At 44.6% G+C, this 20,040-nt stretch overlaps 1 protein-coding gene across 1 annotated transcript; it reads left to right on the top strand.

Moving 5' to 3' along the window:
- The first annotated feature begins 557 nt into the window (after positions 1 to 557).
- On the top strand, positions 558 to 19,408 carry LSM8 (LSM8 homolog, U6 small nuclear RNA associated). Its single transcript, XM_082253357.1, has 4 exons — positions 558 to 661; positions 4,837 to 4,877; positions 7,074 to 7,201; positions 19,185 to 19,408. Exons 1-4 carry the CDS (start codon positions 631 to 633, stop codon positions 19,273 to 19,275), a joined length of 291 nt encoding a protein of 96 aa, XP_082109483.1. The 5' UTR covers positions 558 to 630; the 3' UTR covers positions 19,276 to 19,408.
- Positions 19,409 to 20,040: the final 632 nt, after the last annotated feature.

The following is a 20,040-nucleotide window of genomic DNA, read 5'->3' as shown; positions in this document are numbered from 1 at the left end:
CATGAATGGGGGTAAAACCTTCTGGGGCTGAAATGGTTAAAGTAGCGCCGTTGTTCTAAAATTTTGTCGGACCCGTGAAAAAATCGGACCTCGTCACTTCCGGTGACAGAGCGTCACAAAACAGTTGATAGAAGTCGTCCGTGCGCATGCGCAGAAGACAAAATTATAACAGAACGGACAGCTGATTGAGAGAAGGCGGGGCTGAGGTGCGACGGTGTTCTAAAATTTTGTCGGGTGCCTAATAGCAAAAAAAAACAAAAAACGCCCTGCACATAAAGGGGGTAAAACCTTCTGGAGAAGAAGTGGTTAATGATAATAGTCTCAGTGGGCATGCCCCTGTCTGTTACACAACAATATAATAGCCCAATGTCACTGTGTACTGCTATGACACTGACAATAGCCCTGATTCTGCCGCTCTGGATTGTAGTCACGCATTGATGCAGATTATACCGCATTTGTTCTGCATAGCAGCGATTCTTTCGGCGCGGGCTACGGAAACATGGCGCACAAGGGTCACCAGACGGCGTTCTCTAGTAGTGGTCGCGGAGTGATGACGTAGGAGAAGCGCCGTAGCGGCTGGCGCGGTTGTTTCTGTACGCTGAGTGAGGTGGACAGCAGAGAAGCGGCAGTATGGCTTCAGCTCTGGAGAATTATATCAACCGTATCCTTGGCTGAGTGTTGGCTTTGTGGGTTGTAGTTTATAGTAGTTGTGACTGATTTATTGTGGCCTCGGCTTTGTCCTGTATGTATGAAGTGCTCACTGTTGTTTTATTCCTGTGTATCCTGGGAGTGTGTCCTACTTACAGCAAACCTGAGCTTTGACCAGGCAGGACAGAGTAACAGGTGCAACTAACTGCCCTTTTTCCCTTATGGTTGCCACCTCATACCTTTAAACCCCAACACACATTATTCACACAGGTTCTGTGGCTGATTAAGCCAAGGATCGACCCATAACTTTTTATTTTTTAAAGGGCGGCTACCAATTTTCCACCCACCCTTCAGGCTGATAGCTGATATTCTCCACATTTTAAACTTATTTTAATTTTTCACTGTCTTTTTAAAAATATTTTTTTGATTACTTTTATTGCTGTCACAAGGAATGTAAACATCCCTTGTGACAGTAATAGGCAGTGACAGGTGCTCTTTATGAAGGAATCGGGGATCTAAAAGACCCCAAACCCCTCCTCTGCACTTAAAAGCATTCAAAACTCCCAAGTTTGGCTGTTTTGAATGCTGTAATTTTTTTCTAAATCTGGCGCCTTTAAGGCTCCAGTACCTGGAATTGATGTCATGACATCGCTTCTGGGTTTTTACATCGGAGACCCGAACAGAGCCGAATGCAACTTTGTTCGGGGCTTGCTGGTTGTTTGGGTCTCCTGGGGGGACGGGAGACCTGGGCGAGGGGGGGGGGGATCGGAGAGAGGGAGGAGCAGAGGTATGTACACTGCCGGCACCGTCACACACAGCAGCCTAGATGACAACAAACCCCCAAAGAAGGATGGAGGGGCAGAGGTATATACACTGCCTGCGCCAACACATACAAGCAGCCTAGGGGACAACAAACCCCAAAGAAGGATGGAGGGGCAGAGGTATATACACTGCCTGCGCCAACACATACAAGCAGCCTAGGGGACAACAAACCCCAAAGAAGGATGGAGGGGCAGAGGTATATACACTGCCTGCGCCAACACATACAAGCAGCCTAGGGGACAACAAACCCCAAAGAAGGATGGAGGGGCAGAGGTATATACACTGCCTGAGCCGACCCATACAAGCAGCCTAGATGACAACAAACCCCAAAGAAGGAGGGAGGGGCAGAGGTATATACATTGCTTGCGCCGACACATACAAGCAGCCTAGGGGACAACAAACCCCAAAGAAGGATGGAGGAGCAGAGGTATGTACACTGCTTGCACCGACACACACAGCAGCCTAAAGTAGAACAAACCCCAAAGAAGGGTGGAGGAGCAGAGGTGTGTACACTCCACTGACACAGGCAGCCTAGAGGACAACAAACCCCAAAGAAGGATGGAGGGGCAGAGGTATGTACGCTGCCTGCGCTGACACACACAGGCAACCTAGAAGACAACAAACCCCCAAAGGACGACGAATGAGCAGTGGTATGTACACTGCCTTAACCGGTGCACACAGGCAGCCTAGATAACACAGCCGAAAAGAGGACAGAGTAGCAGAGGTGTGTACACTGCCTGCCCCTTTACACACCTAGGAAGCATAGAGAACAACAAACCCTAAAGGAGGATGGGGGGAGCAGTGGTGTGTACACTGCCTGCACCGACACACAGGCAGCCTAGAGGACAACAAACAAAAGGAGGACGAAGGAGCAGAGGTGTGTCTTCTCTGTGTTGTCCACCGGGATGCCTGTGCAGGTCAGTGTCCCCACATCTACGAACTTATATCAATGAGGAGATAGGCATTCACTTGGCATGATGGGAGTAGAAGTCCTGATGAACCCAATATAATGAGTAATAACTTCCGGTGTCTGCCCTTTCTGACAGGAAGTTCAGGGAAGTGGTACATGGAGTGCAGGGGTACAATGAGACAGTGGGGTTAATATAATAAAAAAATGGTGCAGCATAGAAAGCAATCAGCTTCCAGTTTTTTTTTTTTTTGCCAAAGCTTATTTGAACAAGCGGAAGTTGGAACAAAAAAAAATGGGTGAATTGCTGCGTGCAGAGTCAAAGGCACCACATCCCTTAATAATCAATATGTTAGGGAAAGCAGAGAAATCGGATTTTTAAGGTGCCACATAAACAAATATTTTATAAAAGTAACAACATTTTTAAATCTTCATACAGTATCAATGAGATTATGGTACAGATGCAGCGACTTATTGCTTCTTCAGGAGACTTTGAGAAGTACTGTATACATAATCACTGAAAGTCCAGAACGATATATTCTTTACATATGCGACTACCATTTATCAAAAATCATGGTCTACAACTGTATGCATTTTGAGAAGTTAAATACATGTACCATTTATCGTTATGACTTATTTCATATAAATATGTGCTGTTAGGCGTTTTTTTTGATAAATGGTAGTTGCATATATATGTGTGTGTGTGTTGCATATAGTGATTATGTATACAGTAGGGATCCACCGAAATTATCGGCCGAAAATGGGCCTAACCCATTTCGGCCGATAATGGGTTAAAAATGCAGAAATTAGCAGGTTTAAAAAGTCCCACCTCTGGCTGGCCGGCCGCCCGCCTCTCAATGATGTCCCTACTACTAGGATCTGTTCATGAATGAAGTGACACACCGGGCAGGAGGGCGGGCGAGCGGCCGCTAATACGGTAGCTGTAACTATGTGAGCTTCACTTCCCTGTCAGCGGACGATGAGCATGAATGAACTGACCTAACACCAGGCGGGAGGGCGGGGGGAGCGACCGCTAATAGCTATAACTATGTGAGCCTTCACTTCCCTGTCATGCGGGTATCTCCTCTGACAGGGAAGTGAAGGCTCACATAGTTATAGCTATTAGAGGCCGCCCCCTCCCGCCCGGTGTCAGGTCAGTTCATTCATGCTCATCGTGCCACTAACAGGGAAGTGAAGCTCACATAGTTACAGCTACCGTATTAGCGGCCGCTCGCCCGCCCTCCCGCCTGGTATGTCACTTCATTCATACACAGATCGTAGTAGTAGTGACATCACCGGGAGGTGGGCGGGCGGCCGGCCAGAGGCGCGTCTTTTGAATGAAGGGCACCGGAGGAGCACTCAGCAGAGTGACCCTACAGTAAGGAGATTGAATCGTTGGTATGGGGAGGGATGCTGAGGCAGAGGGGGGGAGGGTGTACTGCCGAGGGGGACGCTGAGGCAGTGGGGGGGGGGGGGGGGGGGGGTTAGCTGAGGCAGCTTACCAATGGTATTAGTATTATGCAGCATAAGGGGGTTAATGTATTGTCACTGATGCATTAGTGACCGACAAGTGGCAGTTAATTAACCCCTTTGTGCTGCATTAGTGCAACCAGTGTTAATTAACACGGATACTGGTTGCACTAATGCAGCACAAAGGGGTTAATTAACTGCCACTGGTCGGTCACGAATAGATGAGTGACCAGCAGTGGCAATACATTAACCCCCTCATGCTGCATAATACAAATACCATTGGTAATTAAATTAACCACTTGCCAACCCATCACAGTACATATACTGTGACAGGGTGGCAGCGATAGGTGTACGTCGCTGCCTGTTTGTGGTGTATGCCCTCTTCTATCTATTTTAAAATTATTTGGGGGAAAAAGTCATTTTCGGTTTTCGGCCAAGGTCATCCTGCATTTTCGGTTTCGGCCCAAAATTTTCATTTCGGTGCATCCCTAGTATACAGTACTTATAAAAGGCTCCTGAAGAAGCCATAGTCTGGCGAACATGTAGCGCTCATGTCGCTGCATCTGTACCATAATTGCATGGATACTGTATGATGATTTTATATAAGAAATTTTCACTTTAAAAATTCTAAAATAAAATTTTGTTACTTTTTGTAAAAACCTTTTTTGTCTGTGGCCCTTTAAAAATCCAATTTCTCTGCTTTCCTTAACAAGCTGAAGATAAAAGCCGATTTGACTACCATGCAGAGCTGCACCAGATTTTACACTCTCCAGTTTAGTAAACCAGTGACTCTCTGAAAGTCTGTGTTTTAAAGAGGGCTAAGCATATACTTTTAATTTCCCCCCCAACTTGACATTACCTAGCCAGCTATACATACCCTGTGGGCAAAAAAAAAAAACATGGATTCCTAGTGGTGTATGTACAAGAATACATTTTTATTTAACTGCATTGCCTAAAACCAGTTTACATCCTTAACAGACATTTTTCAGGAACAGTGGCAGTTATAACAGCTGATGGGAGGATGATTGTGGTAAGATTTTTCTGTTTAAACAGTGGTCAACAAGGTGTTGAAATAATAACTGTGAAGGTGTTAGTGTGGTGCCACTGTTATGGAGGTTGCTTACTATTTAGGGTAAATGGTGTTGATGTATGAACATTAGATTCCTGGGAGTAAATTCTGCAAACAAAAAAAAAAGCAAGGATGGGCTGTATAGTAAATGTGCTTATTCACGTGAAAAAATTATTATAGCCTTTCTTTTATGGGTTTTTATGGTACATATACTGTCCAGCAATGCAGGTTTGTTTGTTCTTCCTTTTTTTTATGGATCTATAGTTAACATGCCTGGACTGCCTTAAGATTAGAAAAAATAATTTAAATACCTAAAAAATGACAGAGGGTATAACCCTTCCTTTTTATATATCCAAAATGAGACGTTTTGTCTTTATTTCTACTTTAAGTCACATTTAGGAGTATGAAAGGCTTTGAAGTTCCTTTTAGGTCTCTTGGCACTAGTCCATTTTAATGAATAGAGGAGATCTTGGAAGTATCTTTCATCATCTAAAATTCTCTTTGCTAAGGCACAAAAGACAAGAAAGGTAATTGGTCAGTGTGGGGTTTTAATAACCATACACACTTGTTTGTTTTAAGGCAAACCATCAATTGCAAAAATGGCTGAAATGTATCAATGCAAACCAACAGTTTAGTTGTTTCATGGATATGGTAGACACTGCTAGTGGTAGGTCACCATGAACTATTCAGTCATTTTTAAAAATGGTTGACCTTGTCTAAAAATTGCCAGCATGAGAGTTTGTAAATGTCTGAAAAGCAGCTCCTGGACACTATAGAGGGAATTTATTAAAACTGCAGCACACACAATCTGAAGCAGCTGTGCATGGCAACCAATCGGCATTCAAGCTCTGAGAATGAAAGTTAGAAGCTGATTGGTTGCCATGCACAGCTGCTTCGGAATCTCTTTGCTCCAGTTTTGTATAACTACCTCTATGTGTAAAAGTTTGCAAATTGGAGGCCTTATTTCCATATGGTAGAATGTATAAAGGAGGAAGTAATATCTTTAACTAATGAATGTTAGAGGATAGAAATATGGGAGCACACAAGATTAAGGGCTCTTTCACACGGGCGTTCCGTATGTCCGTTTTTCATCCCATCCGTTTGCGGATGAAAAACGGACATAATGTATCTCTATGTAAATACGGATGTCATCGGATGATCATCCTCTGACATCCGTTTTTGTCAGTTCAGTTCAGTTCAGTTTTTTTGAACGGAGGAGAACCCTATTTTTTCTTCCTTTCAAAAAACGGAACTGAAGCAAAAACGGATGTCAGTGGTGTCATCCGCAGACATCCGTATTTACATAGACATGCATTATGTCAGTTTTTCATCCGTAAACGGATGGGATGAAAAACGGACATACGGACCGGATGACACAAGTGTCATCCGTGTCCGTTACAAAAAAAAAAAAAAAAAGGGACCTGATCAGGCAGAAAAAAAGGAACGCCCGTGTGAAAGAGCCCTAACACAGTTTTCTGATTGAATGCAATTGGAAAAAAGTGTAAACTTTGGGAGAAAATTGTGTGTTTAAAATGTATAAATTGAACCCTTTTATTAATGCAGCCTGCTATGTTAAACGCTCACCTTTTATCACAACGTTAGCAATCTTTGCTGCCCACCTGCATTCTCCCAGAAACACCCCTGCTGATTTTTTTAGTGTGCACACTTGTCGCATCGCATTCATTCCAATCCAACAGGGAGAAAGTAAAGTAATATAGCAGGCTGCACCTAGGACTACTGGGTGACTTAGTACAAGTTCACTAAAAGTAAACTTGTACTTTGTCCTTGCCTAGGTCAATAATTAATAAGCCCCCACATTTCTGAACTAAAAGGTTCACTGTAAACAATTATCACTTTTATTTTTCTTTCATAAATACAGTAAGTGTAAATTTTAAAGGCTATGTGTACTGCACAAAGTGTGTAGAATGATTGCTGACTCACATTAAAAGTATTACCTGGCTGTTCTAATCCATTTATTTTTATTCACTGACTTAGAACTAGCATGCAGTTAATTCTACTATTTACTTGCTGCATGCTTATTTTAGATGACTCCAACCAATGGCAGTTGTCAGCAATGACAGCCTGTGTATTCCTTAAATGTGAAATCTGTATTTATATGCAAGTGCTTTACTGATTTTATTTTTTATTTTTTTCAAGGGAACACTCAAGGGTTTTGATCAGACAATAAACCTAATTTTGGACGAGAGCCATGAGCGAGTATTCAGCTCTTCACAAGGAGTGGAGCAAGTAGTACTGGGACTATACATTGTACGAGGAGACAATGTGTATGTATTGTGATTTTAAAAAGTTGTATTATTCGTGAATGTGTTTACCTATACGACCTTTTAAAACTGGTGTTTGTAATGCGTTGTACACAAGAGGAGAATTTTTTTTATTCTTTAATCGTCTTCCAGGTAAGCACCTAAGAAATGGGCTCCTCCCACCTGAAGCAGGAAACACAGTCCACCATTCTAAAATGCCAGTCGTAGCTTCTGCCTCATTTGATTGTTTCCTCTGGACCCACAGAAGCTGCACCGGTTTCTTATTTTCCAGTCTCTGTGCTAAGTTGTAGGAGGCTCCCTGACCAGCCTCCCATCCAGCTCAGCGAGCCTTGGGCAGTGGGGGGTCAGGGGCAGCACTACTGGGGCAAGCTAGCCCCCACCTGAGGTTTCATTCCCCTATGTGTAAGATGCAAGAGGCATCCCCCCTACACCATACCGGGAGTAACGATTACTGCAGAGATCTTCTAGGCTAGTCTCTGCTAGTCACAGTGATCCTCTCGAGTGAGCAGGGGGGGAGGAGAAGGGGAGGGGGGGCGCGCCTCTGTACTCAGCGCCCCCCTGTCCTAAAAAGGTTTCCCCTGCGGGTGCCTGTCTGGGCCGACCGCGGGTATCCCCGTAGCATCCACGCCGTTGGAGGAGCAAGATGGCATCGAAGGCAGAACTTCGCGTCACTTCCGCTGACATGCCTCTGGTCCATAGCCATCTAGGAGATGGCAGAAGCAGACTATAGAGCAGGGAGCACCCGCTGACGTCCTTTCCGGGCAGCGGAGAGATTTTAAAAAAAGAACTTGCAAAGTTAATTCAAAAACGAACGGCAAATGGACTGATTTTCATCAGGAGAGGCTGACTACAGGAGAAGGTGATAATGCAGGTATGTCCACCAACCTGCATGGGGGCAGCTGGGGGTGGGGCAGTAAACAGATAAAGGTTCCTTTTCTGAGACTGATCATGTCAGGATGACTCCCCACCCTACCCTGTAGATCCTGCTTGCCAGGACCGCTCCAAGGTAAGCCAGAGCATGCTAAGACCACCTCTGTACTTACCAAACCACTATGCATATAATGCTAACTAGTGGTAGCAGCGATTTTTTTTTTTTTTTTTTTTTTTTTTTTTTTTTTTTTTTTTTCCAAAGGCCAGCTGCGTGCATTCCCTCCCTAAGCATGTGCTTCCTAATGAGGGCAAATGGCAGCCAGCTGGGCCAAAAATCCTATGCTTAAAGTGCATAAGCAAACCTGTGGCAAAAGAATCCCTGGGAGTCCTAAAAGGATTAGTCTCCTCTGTAAAAGAAGCCAGACACCTTCCTCCCCCTTCAGTGGGCGCAATCAGGTCTTTGTGCTTGTTTTTGGTGTGGATCCTGCAACATATAATTGACTGGATCTTAGATAGTCCTCTATGCAAGGGCTGCATAGACAAACCTGTGCCTAATGACTGATCTTCATCACAGGCAGGTGGTGCACTTCTGACTGGCCACATTTTCAGGCTCAGGATGTAAGCAACTTTATTTAAAACCAGGCCTGACCTGGAGGCTGGACATGTGTGTTCACTTATCTTGTGCAACTGTTCCTTTTGGATTTACCAAAGACCGTGTGATAGGAGGTAAAGACTAAACAACACTTTCAATTGTATCCAATTATGGATTATATAATGTATGGCCAGCCTAAGACCTCAGGAATTGTGATACTTTGGGGGCTTCTCACCTGAGTGAGATATTCAGGATACTTCAGTGTACTTCTCTCTATGGGTGACTCATTCCAATTAAACATTTGGCCAGGGTTAGGGAGGAGTGGAAGCTGTACCTATCAGGGGTTACTAGTATCCACTCTACACACCACTTGGTGCGCTCACCTTCATGTTTTTTACCTGAAGTCTGCCAGTACTTCCACTGGATACATATAATGCATGGTAGCTACAAAGCAAGTTTTTACCTAGGTCCTGGATTCTGTGACTGCGAATTTCATAAACTATTGCTATAAACTATCTAGGCTGTGTTTCTAATAAGCCTTCTTTTAGAAGTAGTTTTTTTTTTCCAAAAGTTTCCATATGATGGTGCACTAAACAGAACGCTTTACCCATTGTGTTTTAAGACATGAGGGTTCAGTTGTTTATACTGCATACATTTGAATATATTAAGATGGCAATTACACATGGAGGGCCCAAGAGTCTTGGTTGCTAAAACTTCTCTGATGGTTCTGCAGTGTACGATGTCTCAAAATGTTATTTTGTCTACATTTGATATTGTTTGAGCATTTAACATGGACATTAAGTAGACTATTGAACATTCACAACTAGATGTTCAGTACCAAAGTTCTCCTTGTCGCAGATCAAGGCTTTTGCCAATTATCTGTGACTCTGTTTTTAGTTGATACTACTGATAGTCTGTTTGTGCATGGGCCCCAGCCTTATATGGGCCATGATTTGGGAACTTTTATTATATGAATACTGCTTTATCTCCGACTATATGCAGTTGGCAATATAGTTGTCTTCATACATAGACAACGTGTGTGTGTGCCTGTGCCTGGTTTGGGGATCAGGCCTCTGTGCAGGAGCCTGACTGGGTTGTATCTGTCCGTGGATTGCCCAGGAGACTGAGCTCCTGAGGCTTTATCCAGCAGACAATCATATCCCACACATTCAGGCATTACCAGACACATTCCCTGGGCCTGACACTGGTAGCTTATAGGACATGATTCTGGTCCTCTAGCTTCAGGGGAATATGGTATACCAGTTATCTCCTCAAAAGCAATTGTGTTTTATCCAGACTTCCCTACAGTAGAGATGGTCCTCAGGTTATGGCACTATATAAGAGGGTGTGCCTACGCTAAGGATGTGGGGCCACTACATTATTTCATAGTGCCTATGTTCTATACAATAGTATATCCTGGGCCAGGGCCCAGAGGCAGCCAGGGCATTCACATGATAATCTGCAGTAGAATTGTATATGTGCAGTGTTTATGGGTTTCCGCCAATCATTATTGGCGATCACTCGGACCTTATACATGGATTGGGTTGTTATGGCACTATATTCAAATCTAGCCAATATGTCTTTTTATTTTTTTTTTTTTTTTATGGTCCCTGAGCAGAAGTGTATCATAAGGCCCTTTTTACACTTGTGTGACTAGTCCTGTGACTGCAGGTCGCATGATGGGTCATGCTCTATTTCCTATGAGTGCCGTTCGTGTCTGTGCAGATTCGGGTCAGTCCCTGCACTGCTTTGGCCTGGCTTTGGTGCGTTGGGGTCTATCTGCAATCCCGAGGTCCAGACTTTGCTTCAGTCCAGTCAAAATCGTGCGACTTTCAGGTAGCACAAGGGCGGAAAGGACCTAAAGCGGAACATATCCCATCGATTTAGGTCTATAAAAGGGTACATTCCTGGAATGCCTGGATTGCTAGCTGTCACATTTGCATAAACCAGGCTGTTAAGCCATCATGTGACTGGCTTCGTGGCTCACATCGTATGTGTAGCATAATGGTTACAGATCAGACAAAAGCAGCTTCCTTGGGGGGGGGGGGGGTACCTTACACTAAAAACAGTACTCCTGGTGGTACTTGTGTCTACAAGAAGAGTCAGCGAAATACAGGCTCTATCCATGATAGAACCTTACTGTTTAATTCTGACAGAAATTTATTCTCACACCAGACTCAGCCTTCCTACCAAAAGTCTCTTTAAATTACCACAGAACTCAGGAGGTGGTTATTTCTTCCCTTCCAAATTCAAGGGATAGCAGGGAAAGAGTCGCTTACAAGAAGCTGGATGGAAATAGCTTACCTCGAGTGAACTTGGAGAGTGGCAAAGAACCACCACACTATTCATCCTCCAGGAGTCAACAAAGGAAAGCCGGCCTCGGAAAGTACGATAGCCAGATGGATAAAGCTTGCTATTAAGACAGCCTACCAAGCACTAAATCTTGACGAGCAGAGTCATGGCCCACTCAACCAGAGCTTGGGCATCATTAAGCGCAGAAAGAGGCGGAGCAGATCTGCAGGGCAGCGACATGGTCGCGATTCAATGTCTTTGCAAGGCATTACCGCATCGAACAGCTGTCCAGTCAGGACCAGATGTTTGGTCACAAGGTGCTCCAGACTTTTCCTCTCCCTAGTAAGTGTTGCTTGGTACATCCTCTCATTTGCTGCCCTGGAAGACGATTAGAAAGAGTTACCGGGTACCCGTTTTCTCTAAGAAGTCTTTCAGGGCAGCATCCGTTCCCGCCCTAAACAACATTATAAAAGGGGTTTTGCGGATTCAAAAGCTTACTGAGGGTTCCTACGGTGCTTTGATATTACTGAGGCAGAAGGTGTATGACTGGCATTTTTATAATGGTGGACTGTGTATAATGTTTCAGGTGGGAGGAGCCTATCTCTCAGGTGCTGCCCTGGAAGACTTCTTAGAAAAAGAGTTACCAGGTACCTAACTCTGTTTTTTCGTTCAACCCAGCGATCTGACCTAAAAAAAACTGACAGATCACCATACTTAGTAATGTTAGTGTGGGGATCTCCCCCCACTGTGTTATTGTGTTCTGACAGGGGGACTGCCTCCCGCCAGAACACACTGATCAGGGTTTGCAGCCATTTGCTGCCAGCTTTGATCGGATGCTGGTTTTCCCAGCATGACTGTTCAACAGAAGCTGGTTATAAGATCTACTTCTGTTGAACAGACTGCTGTACACTAGAAAAAATTGGAGGGGGGGGGGGGGAGGAGGAGACTATAGTGAAAAATCAGCGCAAGACTAAGTGAAATTCAAATGTGTATAAAATGTGCTAGAATAAATCAATATATAAATCCGGCTGCATACACAAATTGTGTCCACACCTCACAACAAAAACATAAAAATCAGAAAACGTGCTGCGCCAGAAGTGCACAAAAATAATTAGTGATTACATGAATCAACAAGTGTTATCAACAAAATATGGTGTCCATCATATGTGCTCTGATGAAACATAAATGTTCATATAAAGTGCTCCAAAGTAATGATTAGTATATCCAGGTGATGACAGGACAGCCTCAATCCCTTGTGAATCAAGCAGGAACCACCAGTGTGTGAACTCCCTCCACCAGTAAGATTGGCCTCTCACCTTGATACCAGACCCAAACGGGCCAGCATGAGCATATCAGGGGATAAACAGACTATCACAGGTAACCTCTCCAGCCTTCACCTCCGGGGGTCGCCAGGACATAAAATAAAGATAAAGCAAAGATCTAGTGCTCTCTGAATGTAAATAATGAGCTTTTATTGAGCATAAAGGGGTAACTCACATTTGTTGGGCACTCAGCCGTGCCTGCTATTATGGCATTCAGTGTTGGAGAGTAGCACCCGAGCGATCGGCGTCAGGCACGCAGGCTCCGCCTCCCTATACGCGTTACGCCTGGAGCGTGGGCTCCGTTTGGCTTTGGTTTGGGACTGCCTCCCGCCAGAACACACTGATCAGGGTTTGCAGCCATTTGCTGCCAGCTTTGATCGGATGCTGGTTTTCCCAGCATGACTGTTCAACAGAAGCTGGTTATAAGATCTACTTCTGTTGAACAGACTGCTGTACACTAGAAAAAATTGGAGGGGGGGGGGGGGAGGAGGAGACTGTCAGTGTAGCTGGAAGTGCTCTGGGGTCTCAGCTCAGCCTGCAATGATCATCGTATAAGCAACCACACTAAGTCTACGTTTCCACGAGTGAGACTTTGGACACAGTCACATGGCAAGTCACAGCCCATTGATTTCAATGGCACCCCTTCCCATCTATGCGACTTTGAAAATCAGCAACTTTGAAAAGGTACCTGCACTACTTTGATGCAACTTGTGATGCGACTTTGATCCAGAGAGTGTAAAGTCAGATCAAAGTTGCATCAGTCGCACTCTAAATCACAATAGTGGAAACGTAGACTAAAGCTCCGTTTTCACTAATGTGACTTGTCATGCGACTTTGGACACAGTCACATGACAATTCACAGCCCATTGAGTTTGATGGCACCAGTTCCCATCTATACGACTTTGAAAAGGTACCTGCATTTTTTTTTTTTTTTTTATGCAACCTTGATTCAGAGTGTAACGTTGGACTAAAATTGCATCAAAGTTACACTCTAAATCACAATAGTGGAAACCTAGACTATAAAGTTCTGTTTCCACTAGTGTGACTTGTCATGCGACTTTGAGAACACAAAGTTGCATGACAAGTTACAGCCCATTGTTTTTCAATGGCACCCGTTCCTATCTTTGTGACTTTGAAAGTCTGTGACCTTGAAAAGGTACCTGCACTACTTCTTATGCAACTTTTGAGGTGACTTTGATCCAGAGAGTGTATAAAGTTGGATCAAAGCTGCACTTCAAAGTCGCACTCTAACCTAGTGGCTACGTTTCCACTTGTGTGACTCTTAAGGTGTGCAATTAGAGTGCGACTGAGTGCAGCTATGATCCAAATTTACACTCCCTGGATCAAAGTTGCATCAAAGTAGTGCAGGCATCTTCTCAAAGTCACTGATTTTCAAAGTCGCATAGATGGGAACAAGTGCCATTGAAATCAATGGGCTGTGACTTGTCATGTGACAAGTGTCCAAAGCACTAGTGGAAACAGGCTAAAACTCAATACATGTAATGAGCAATAGAAATCAATCTGTATCCTTCTAAACTTTAAAACATGTTTGATTGTACCTTTATTTCACCCCCCATGAAGACAGTAGATCATTTTATGTGAAAGATATGAGGGACGGGGCTGGGCAGGTCTAGGCATTTCTATCTAAGAAAGACCTACAGCTTAGAAATTCAAATAAAGGGAGATAGCATTGTCAGTGAAGAACAGGAAGAAGCTGTTTGTCTAGTTTAGATAAGACTTTCTAAGCTTCAGAAGCAGCTAGCCAGAAGATGAATAATAGCAAAGAAAAATATATTTAATATACTATTAATAGGAAAAATTTCATTTTTCACTGGAGTTTCCCTTTAACCCCTTCTGGACCGGGCTTTTTTCTGACACTTGTTTACAAGTTAATCATTTTTTTTTTTTTTGCTGGAAAACTGGAGAACCCCCAAAATATATACAGGGCTTTTTTTCAGCTGGAACTTGGTTCCACCACCTTTTGGCTTTGTCCCTTTTGCTCCCTGCTCACCACTATCACTCATAAACACAGAGGTCTGAATTCCTTTGTTTTCCAAGTGCAGTATGAGGACAAAGGAGATGCTGGTACCTGGGGTGCAGTGCGGATGCTGACACCCCCACTGGATGATCTCTCTGCAAGTGAGAGAGATGAAGCCACCTACAGTGTTAGGGGAAGTACTAGAGAAGATTAGGGGTGAAAGTGAGATGTGGATGGGGGATGCAGAGCTAAGCAGCTGTAGAAGGATGAGCTCTGCCCTCTGTACGCAGCACACCCCCCTGAACCCTGTATGCAGTGCACCCCTGAACTCTGCACTCTGTACATAATACATTACTGGTATTTAATGCCCCTTTAAGACCCTCCCACTGTTAGTGAAATTTTGACCAATTTTGGGGAGGGGTTTTGGGGGGTCGTGGTTGAGTTCCTGCACCTGTTTTCTGAGAAAAAAAGCCCTGAGATATATATAATATATTTATTTCTCTTACGTCCTCTGACAGTCGCAGCCCGTTCAGTAAGCCTTCATGAGTGGGTAATGGCGCCCTCTGCAAGAGTAAGCTAGGCAGTGAAAGGATTAGCAAAAACTTTTACACTGAGACACACCTCTAGAGGGCTGTTCCTTAGACATTACCCAGACACACTTAGTACTGTTCTCCAGTTTCTTGCTGCCTAGCGTCAGGAGTAGGTCTAGGTCTTCCCAGCTGGGACCTATGTCTGTTTTTTTGCTTTTTCTTTGAAAAAAGTATTTTTTCCTTTTTATTTCTTTCCTTACTCACTATCCCTAGTTAGTCAGAGGGATCCCTGGAGGCCAACGAGTGTCGCAGGTCATGGGTACGCCCAGGCCTCGCCACGACAGTGCCCCTGAGGATGGGGACGAGCCTGCGGAGAATCCATCTTCGCCGGGATGTCTTAACTCCAGAACGCCCGTGTGTTGCAAGCATCCCTTCCTGGCTCATGGCGCCCCCACTCAGGGTAGGAGGTGTTCCGTGTCGGAGCGGAGCCCGTGGTCCGTGGTGTTGTGAGTGACACAACCCCCCTGTCCCTGGGACTGTTGTCTGTGGGGATGCAATGTGGGCCCACTCCTAGGGCAAGGCAGAAAAATGCGGTCTCTGTAGTGTCCCCCCTCCCTGGCCGTTTTGGGCAGCTCCTACCTCCCTGCCCCCCGCTGGGGGCGCTATGCGGTTGCAGTGCACACTGGGGGGGTGTGGGGGCTTGTTGCATGTCTGGGGGGTGCCTCGGAGGTGTCCCTGCAGTGGCCTGTTTCCTGGGTTTGCGCTGACTTGGTGCCATTCGGTCAGCTGCCATTTTGGGTGAGGTCTGGCTATCTGGCTTCCTTGTGATCTGGCGCCATCTTTGTTATGGTCAGCCAGCTAGTAAGGGCGACGGCTATTTTGCTATTCTTCTCCCTTCACTGCAGCAGCATGTGTGAGGTCTGGTACAGTACACTGTGGGGCTATTTTTGGCTGTTTTTCTGGCTTTTCCCTGCAAATTGTACTTTCTCTGTTACTATGTCAGTTTTAACCACTTAAGCCCCGGAAGATTTTACCCCCATTCCGACCAGGGGGTATTTTGCGATTCGGCACTGCGTGAATTTAACGCACAATTGCGCGGTCGTGCGACGCTGTACCTAAACGAATTTGACGTCCTTTTTTTCCCACAAACAGAGCTTTCTTTTGGTGGTATTTGATCACCTGTGCGATTTTTTGATCACGCGCTATAAACAAAAAAAGAGCGTCAATTTTGCAAAAATAGCAATATTTTTCACATTTTTTTATATGAAATTCCCCCAAAAAAAAATGTAAAAATCAAAATTTTTAAAAATTTTCGGCCAATTTATTTTATGCTACCTATGTTTGGTAAAAAAAATCGCAAAAAGCGTATTTTGATTGGTTTGCGCAAAAGTTATCGCGTTTACTAACAAAGGGAAAGATTTTTGTCATTTTTGTTTTTTTTTTTAACGCGTAATGGCGGCGATCTGCGATTTTTTTTTTGCGGTACTGCGACATTGCGGCGGACAGATCGGACCCTTGACTGACATTTTTGACACTTTTGGGGTTACCAGTGACATTTCTACAGTAATCAGTGCTATATATATGCACTGTTACTGTAAAAATACACTGGTAGTGAAGGGGTTAACTTTATTTGGAAGGGAGGGGCTGTGTGTGTCCCTAGGGGCGTGGTTTCTACTGTGATTGGCTGTGGCTCTAGCTGTAAAGACACTGATCAACGGATCTACATACCAGATCCGTTTTATCAGTGTCTTTGCAGCGAAGAGAATGACAGGCAGTTTGTTTACACAAGCTGCCTGACATTCTCCCTCTCCCCCGCCGATCGCCGAGTGACCGGCGGACATCGGGTCCGCTGGTCACACGCGCGGGGAGGTCCGTGACCACGCGGGAGCGGGAGCGCGCCCCGGGGGGCGCGCGCTCGCTCCCTAGACCCTCACAAGCAAGCAACGTAGCCCTACGTTAGTTTGCCTGTGAGGGGCTGACCGCCGACGTAGATAGTCGTGCGGCGGTCGGCAAGTGGTTAAAGGGGGTCTCCACCGACGATGCAGATTTGCGGTGAGGACCACGGGAAGCGCCATTTTTAAAGGGCCAGTGTCCTAAAAAAATTTTGATTTTTGATTGCAAAAATGGAGTCCCAGGATAGCAAGTTCCCCGCAGACCTGGTTGGGGCTTCAGGAACGTAACTCCTGAATCCTCCTCCATGGCCTCCTTATCTGCTGCACTTGCGACCTTGGCGTCCAAGGTGGATCTGCTGATGTCTGAATGCACTACTCAAGAACGGCCGATGCCCTCTGTCTTCTGACTCAGAGCCTGATTTGGTTGCCACAGACAACGTCCCCCCTGAGGGGTCCCAGTCCTCACATTCAGATGAGGAGGAGGAGGTGTCCTCCACTGCTGCGCGCAAACGCGCTATTGTGGATGCACTTATTAGCTCCGTCAAAGAGACTTTAAATCTTGATGATGAGCCCACCCAGTCAGGTAAGCGGGTGTCCGGGTCCCACAAAGCCTAGAAGTCAGGTCAGGTTTTTCCCTCCCCCGAGGAGTTTCACAAAACCGTGAATGGCCAATGGCGTCGCATCAAGCATATGCTGGCGGTGCCGGTATTTAATGTCAAAGTATCGACGTAAAACTGCAGCGAGCGGTCTGTAAGTGGTTAATGACTTGGAGAGGATCTGCAAAGAGGAGTGGAACAAAATTCCTCCTAAGGTGTGCAAACCTGGTGGCCAACTACAAGAAACATCTGATCTGTGTGATTGCCAACAAGGGTTTTGCCACCCAATACGAAGTCATGTTTTGCGAAGGGATCAAATACTTATTTCACTCATTAACCACTTCTGGACTGCTTGCCGCAGTTTTACGTTGGTACTTAGACGTTAAATACCGATGTTATGGCAGCAGATAGCAGCCATAACCCCAGTATTTTCTTACAGGGCCGGCGGCCCTCTTTCACATAGAAATGGCCCCAGTGGTGGATTCGCCGCGGGATCACTTTTATGGGCGGCAGGGGAGGTGCAAACCCCCCCCCCCCCCCCCCACCGCTTCCTGGTTGGTTTCCCCGCTTACTAGAGCCGTCGGTAGCGCGGAGAATGATCCGTCCATGTCCCAGATAAGAAGTCGAGTGAGGGCAAGATGGCCTTGGAGGACCGGAGTGACGCTATTCGTCGCTGCCTCCCAATGGCCTTAAGCCCCCATTCACACTACCGCGACGCTACTTCGCACCGCGAACTCTGAGCGGCCGTCACGGACTTCATAACATTGACTTGGGTCGCTCCTATTAGAACGGGTCCGCAGCTTCCCTATGGGAGGCGACGTCCTGCTTATTTCTATTACAAGGGATGTTTACATTCCTTGTAATAGGAATAAAAGTAATAAAAAAAAAAAGAAATTTAAAGGGACAGTGTAAAAATAAGAGGTAGAATAAAAAAAAAAAATGTAAAGTGCCCCGTCCCTCCGAGCTCGCGCGCAGAAGCATACGCAATTCGCTCCCACATATGTAAATTGTGTTCAAACCACACGTGTGAGGTATTGCTGCGATAGTTGGAGCGAGAGCAATAATTCTAGCCCTTGACCTCCTCTATAACTCAAAACTGGTAACCTGTAAAAATTTTTAAAGCATCGCCTATGGAGATTTTTTAAGTACCAATGTTTGTCACCATTCTACGAATGTACGCAATTTTGAAGCCTGACATGTTGGGTATCAATTTACTCGGCTTAACATTATCGTTTACATTATAAAAACAAAAATTGGGCTAACTTTTCTGTTTTTTCTTTTTGTGTTTTTTTCTTTTTAGTGTATTTTTTTCCCCAAAAAATTGCATTTGTAAGACCGCTGTGCAAATACGGTGTAAAATAAAGTATTGCAATGCTTTCCATTTTATTCTCTGGGATCTCTGCTGAAAAAAAAAAAATATATTATTTGGGAGTTCTAAGTAATTTTCTAGCAAAAAATACTGATTTTTACCTTGTAAACAAAAAGCGTCAGAATGGGGCCTGGTCCTTAAGTGGTTAAAATGCAAATCTATTTAACTTTTTTGAAATGCTTTTTTCTGGATTTTCTTGTTGTTCTGTTTCACTGTTAAAATAAACCTACCATTAAAATGATAGACTGATCATTTTTTTGTCAGTGTGCAAATGTACAAAATCAGCAGGGGATCAATACTTTTTTCCACTCGCTGTATGTGAATTTGTGGATGTGTTTAAAAGTGGGCATAGTCAGTAGGGTGTGGCTGGATTTCATTTTGAAAATTCGGTAACCTTGCTGCGTGATGTACAGAATAAGGTAGCAGTACAACGCCCCTTTTCTTGGTTGTTTATAGCAGCACCATATTTCACAGGAAGATACTAATTGAATATTCATATGAAGAATGTTCTGCTTTAACTCTTTTCTTTTCAATATTCACTACAGAGCGGTCATTGGAGAAATAGACGAGGAGACGGACTCTGCATTGGATTTGGGCAACATCAGAGCAGAACCTTTGAACTCTGTTGTAAATTGATCCCTGTGTAAATAATGAGCTGTACATGATTTTATTCATTATATATGTTTTCTTACAAGCGTTTGGATAAACATCTGTGTTATTGTTATTGTGTTTAGTTTATTGTGTATAATAAAAGGTTTGTACATTTTTAGACTTTTTCTTCATGCTACTATTGTCTATATTTATTGTTTTGTTATATTGTTTTATATTATAAAGAAGTAAAAGAGCAAGGAATCCAGGCTGATATTCTTGCACCAAGTGGATTTAGATTTTTCTTGTTTTCACTTTTAACCACTTCAATACCGGGCACTTTCACCCCCTTCCTGCCCAGGCCAATTTTCAGCTTTTAGCGCTGTTGCATTTTGAATGACAATTGCGCGGTCATGCAACACTGTACCTAAACCAAATTTGTAATTTTTTCCCACCCCACAAATAGAGCTTTCTTTTGGTGGTATTTGATCACCGCAAGATTTTTTTTTCTTTTTTGCTAAATAAATAAGAAAAGACCGAAAAGGTAGGGGGGGGGGGGGGAATGTTTTTTGTTAATGTTATAAAATTTTGTAAAGTTTTTTTTCCTGCACTGATGGGGTGGCAATGATGGGCGGAACTGATACGTGGCACTGGTGGGCAGTACTGATTAGGGCACTGATTGGCATCCCTGGTGGCTCTAGTGGCATCCCCCAAGGGTCTGCACTGGTAATCAATGCTCTGATTACCAGCACAGACCCTCCCCCTGTCAGGAGAGCCGCAGATCTGTTCTCCTCTACTCGCGCCTGTCAGGCG

Source organism: Pelophylax lessonae (assembly GCF_965119305.1).
Source record: "Pelophylax lessonae genome assembly, chromosome: 4".
Lineage (NCBI taxonomy): Eukaryota > Metazoa > Chordata > Amphibia > Anura > Ranidae > Pelophylax > Pelophylax lessonae.
The sequence above is the reverse complement of the archived record's forward strand: the minus strand, read 5'-3'. Positions and strand labels throughout refer to the sequence as shown.

Bases quoted from the DNA above. Each gene is read 5' to 3' on its own strand.
- LSM8 (XM_082253357.1), top strand. From the start codon at position 631: ATGGCTTCAGCTCTGGAGAATTATATCAACC. The intron at 662-4,836 runs GTATCCTTGGCT...GACATTTTTCAG, and splicing joins TCTGGAGAATTATATCAACC to GAACAGTGGCAGTTATAACA. The intron at 7,202-19,184 runs GTATGTATTGTG...TATTCACTACAG, and splicing joins ATTGTACGAGGAGACAATGT to AGCGGTCATTGGAGAAATAG.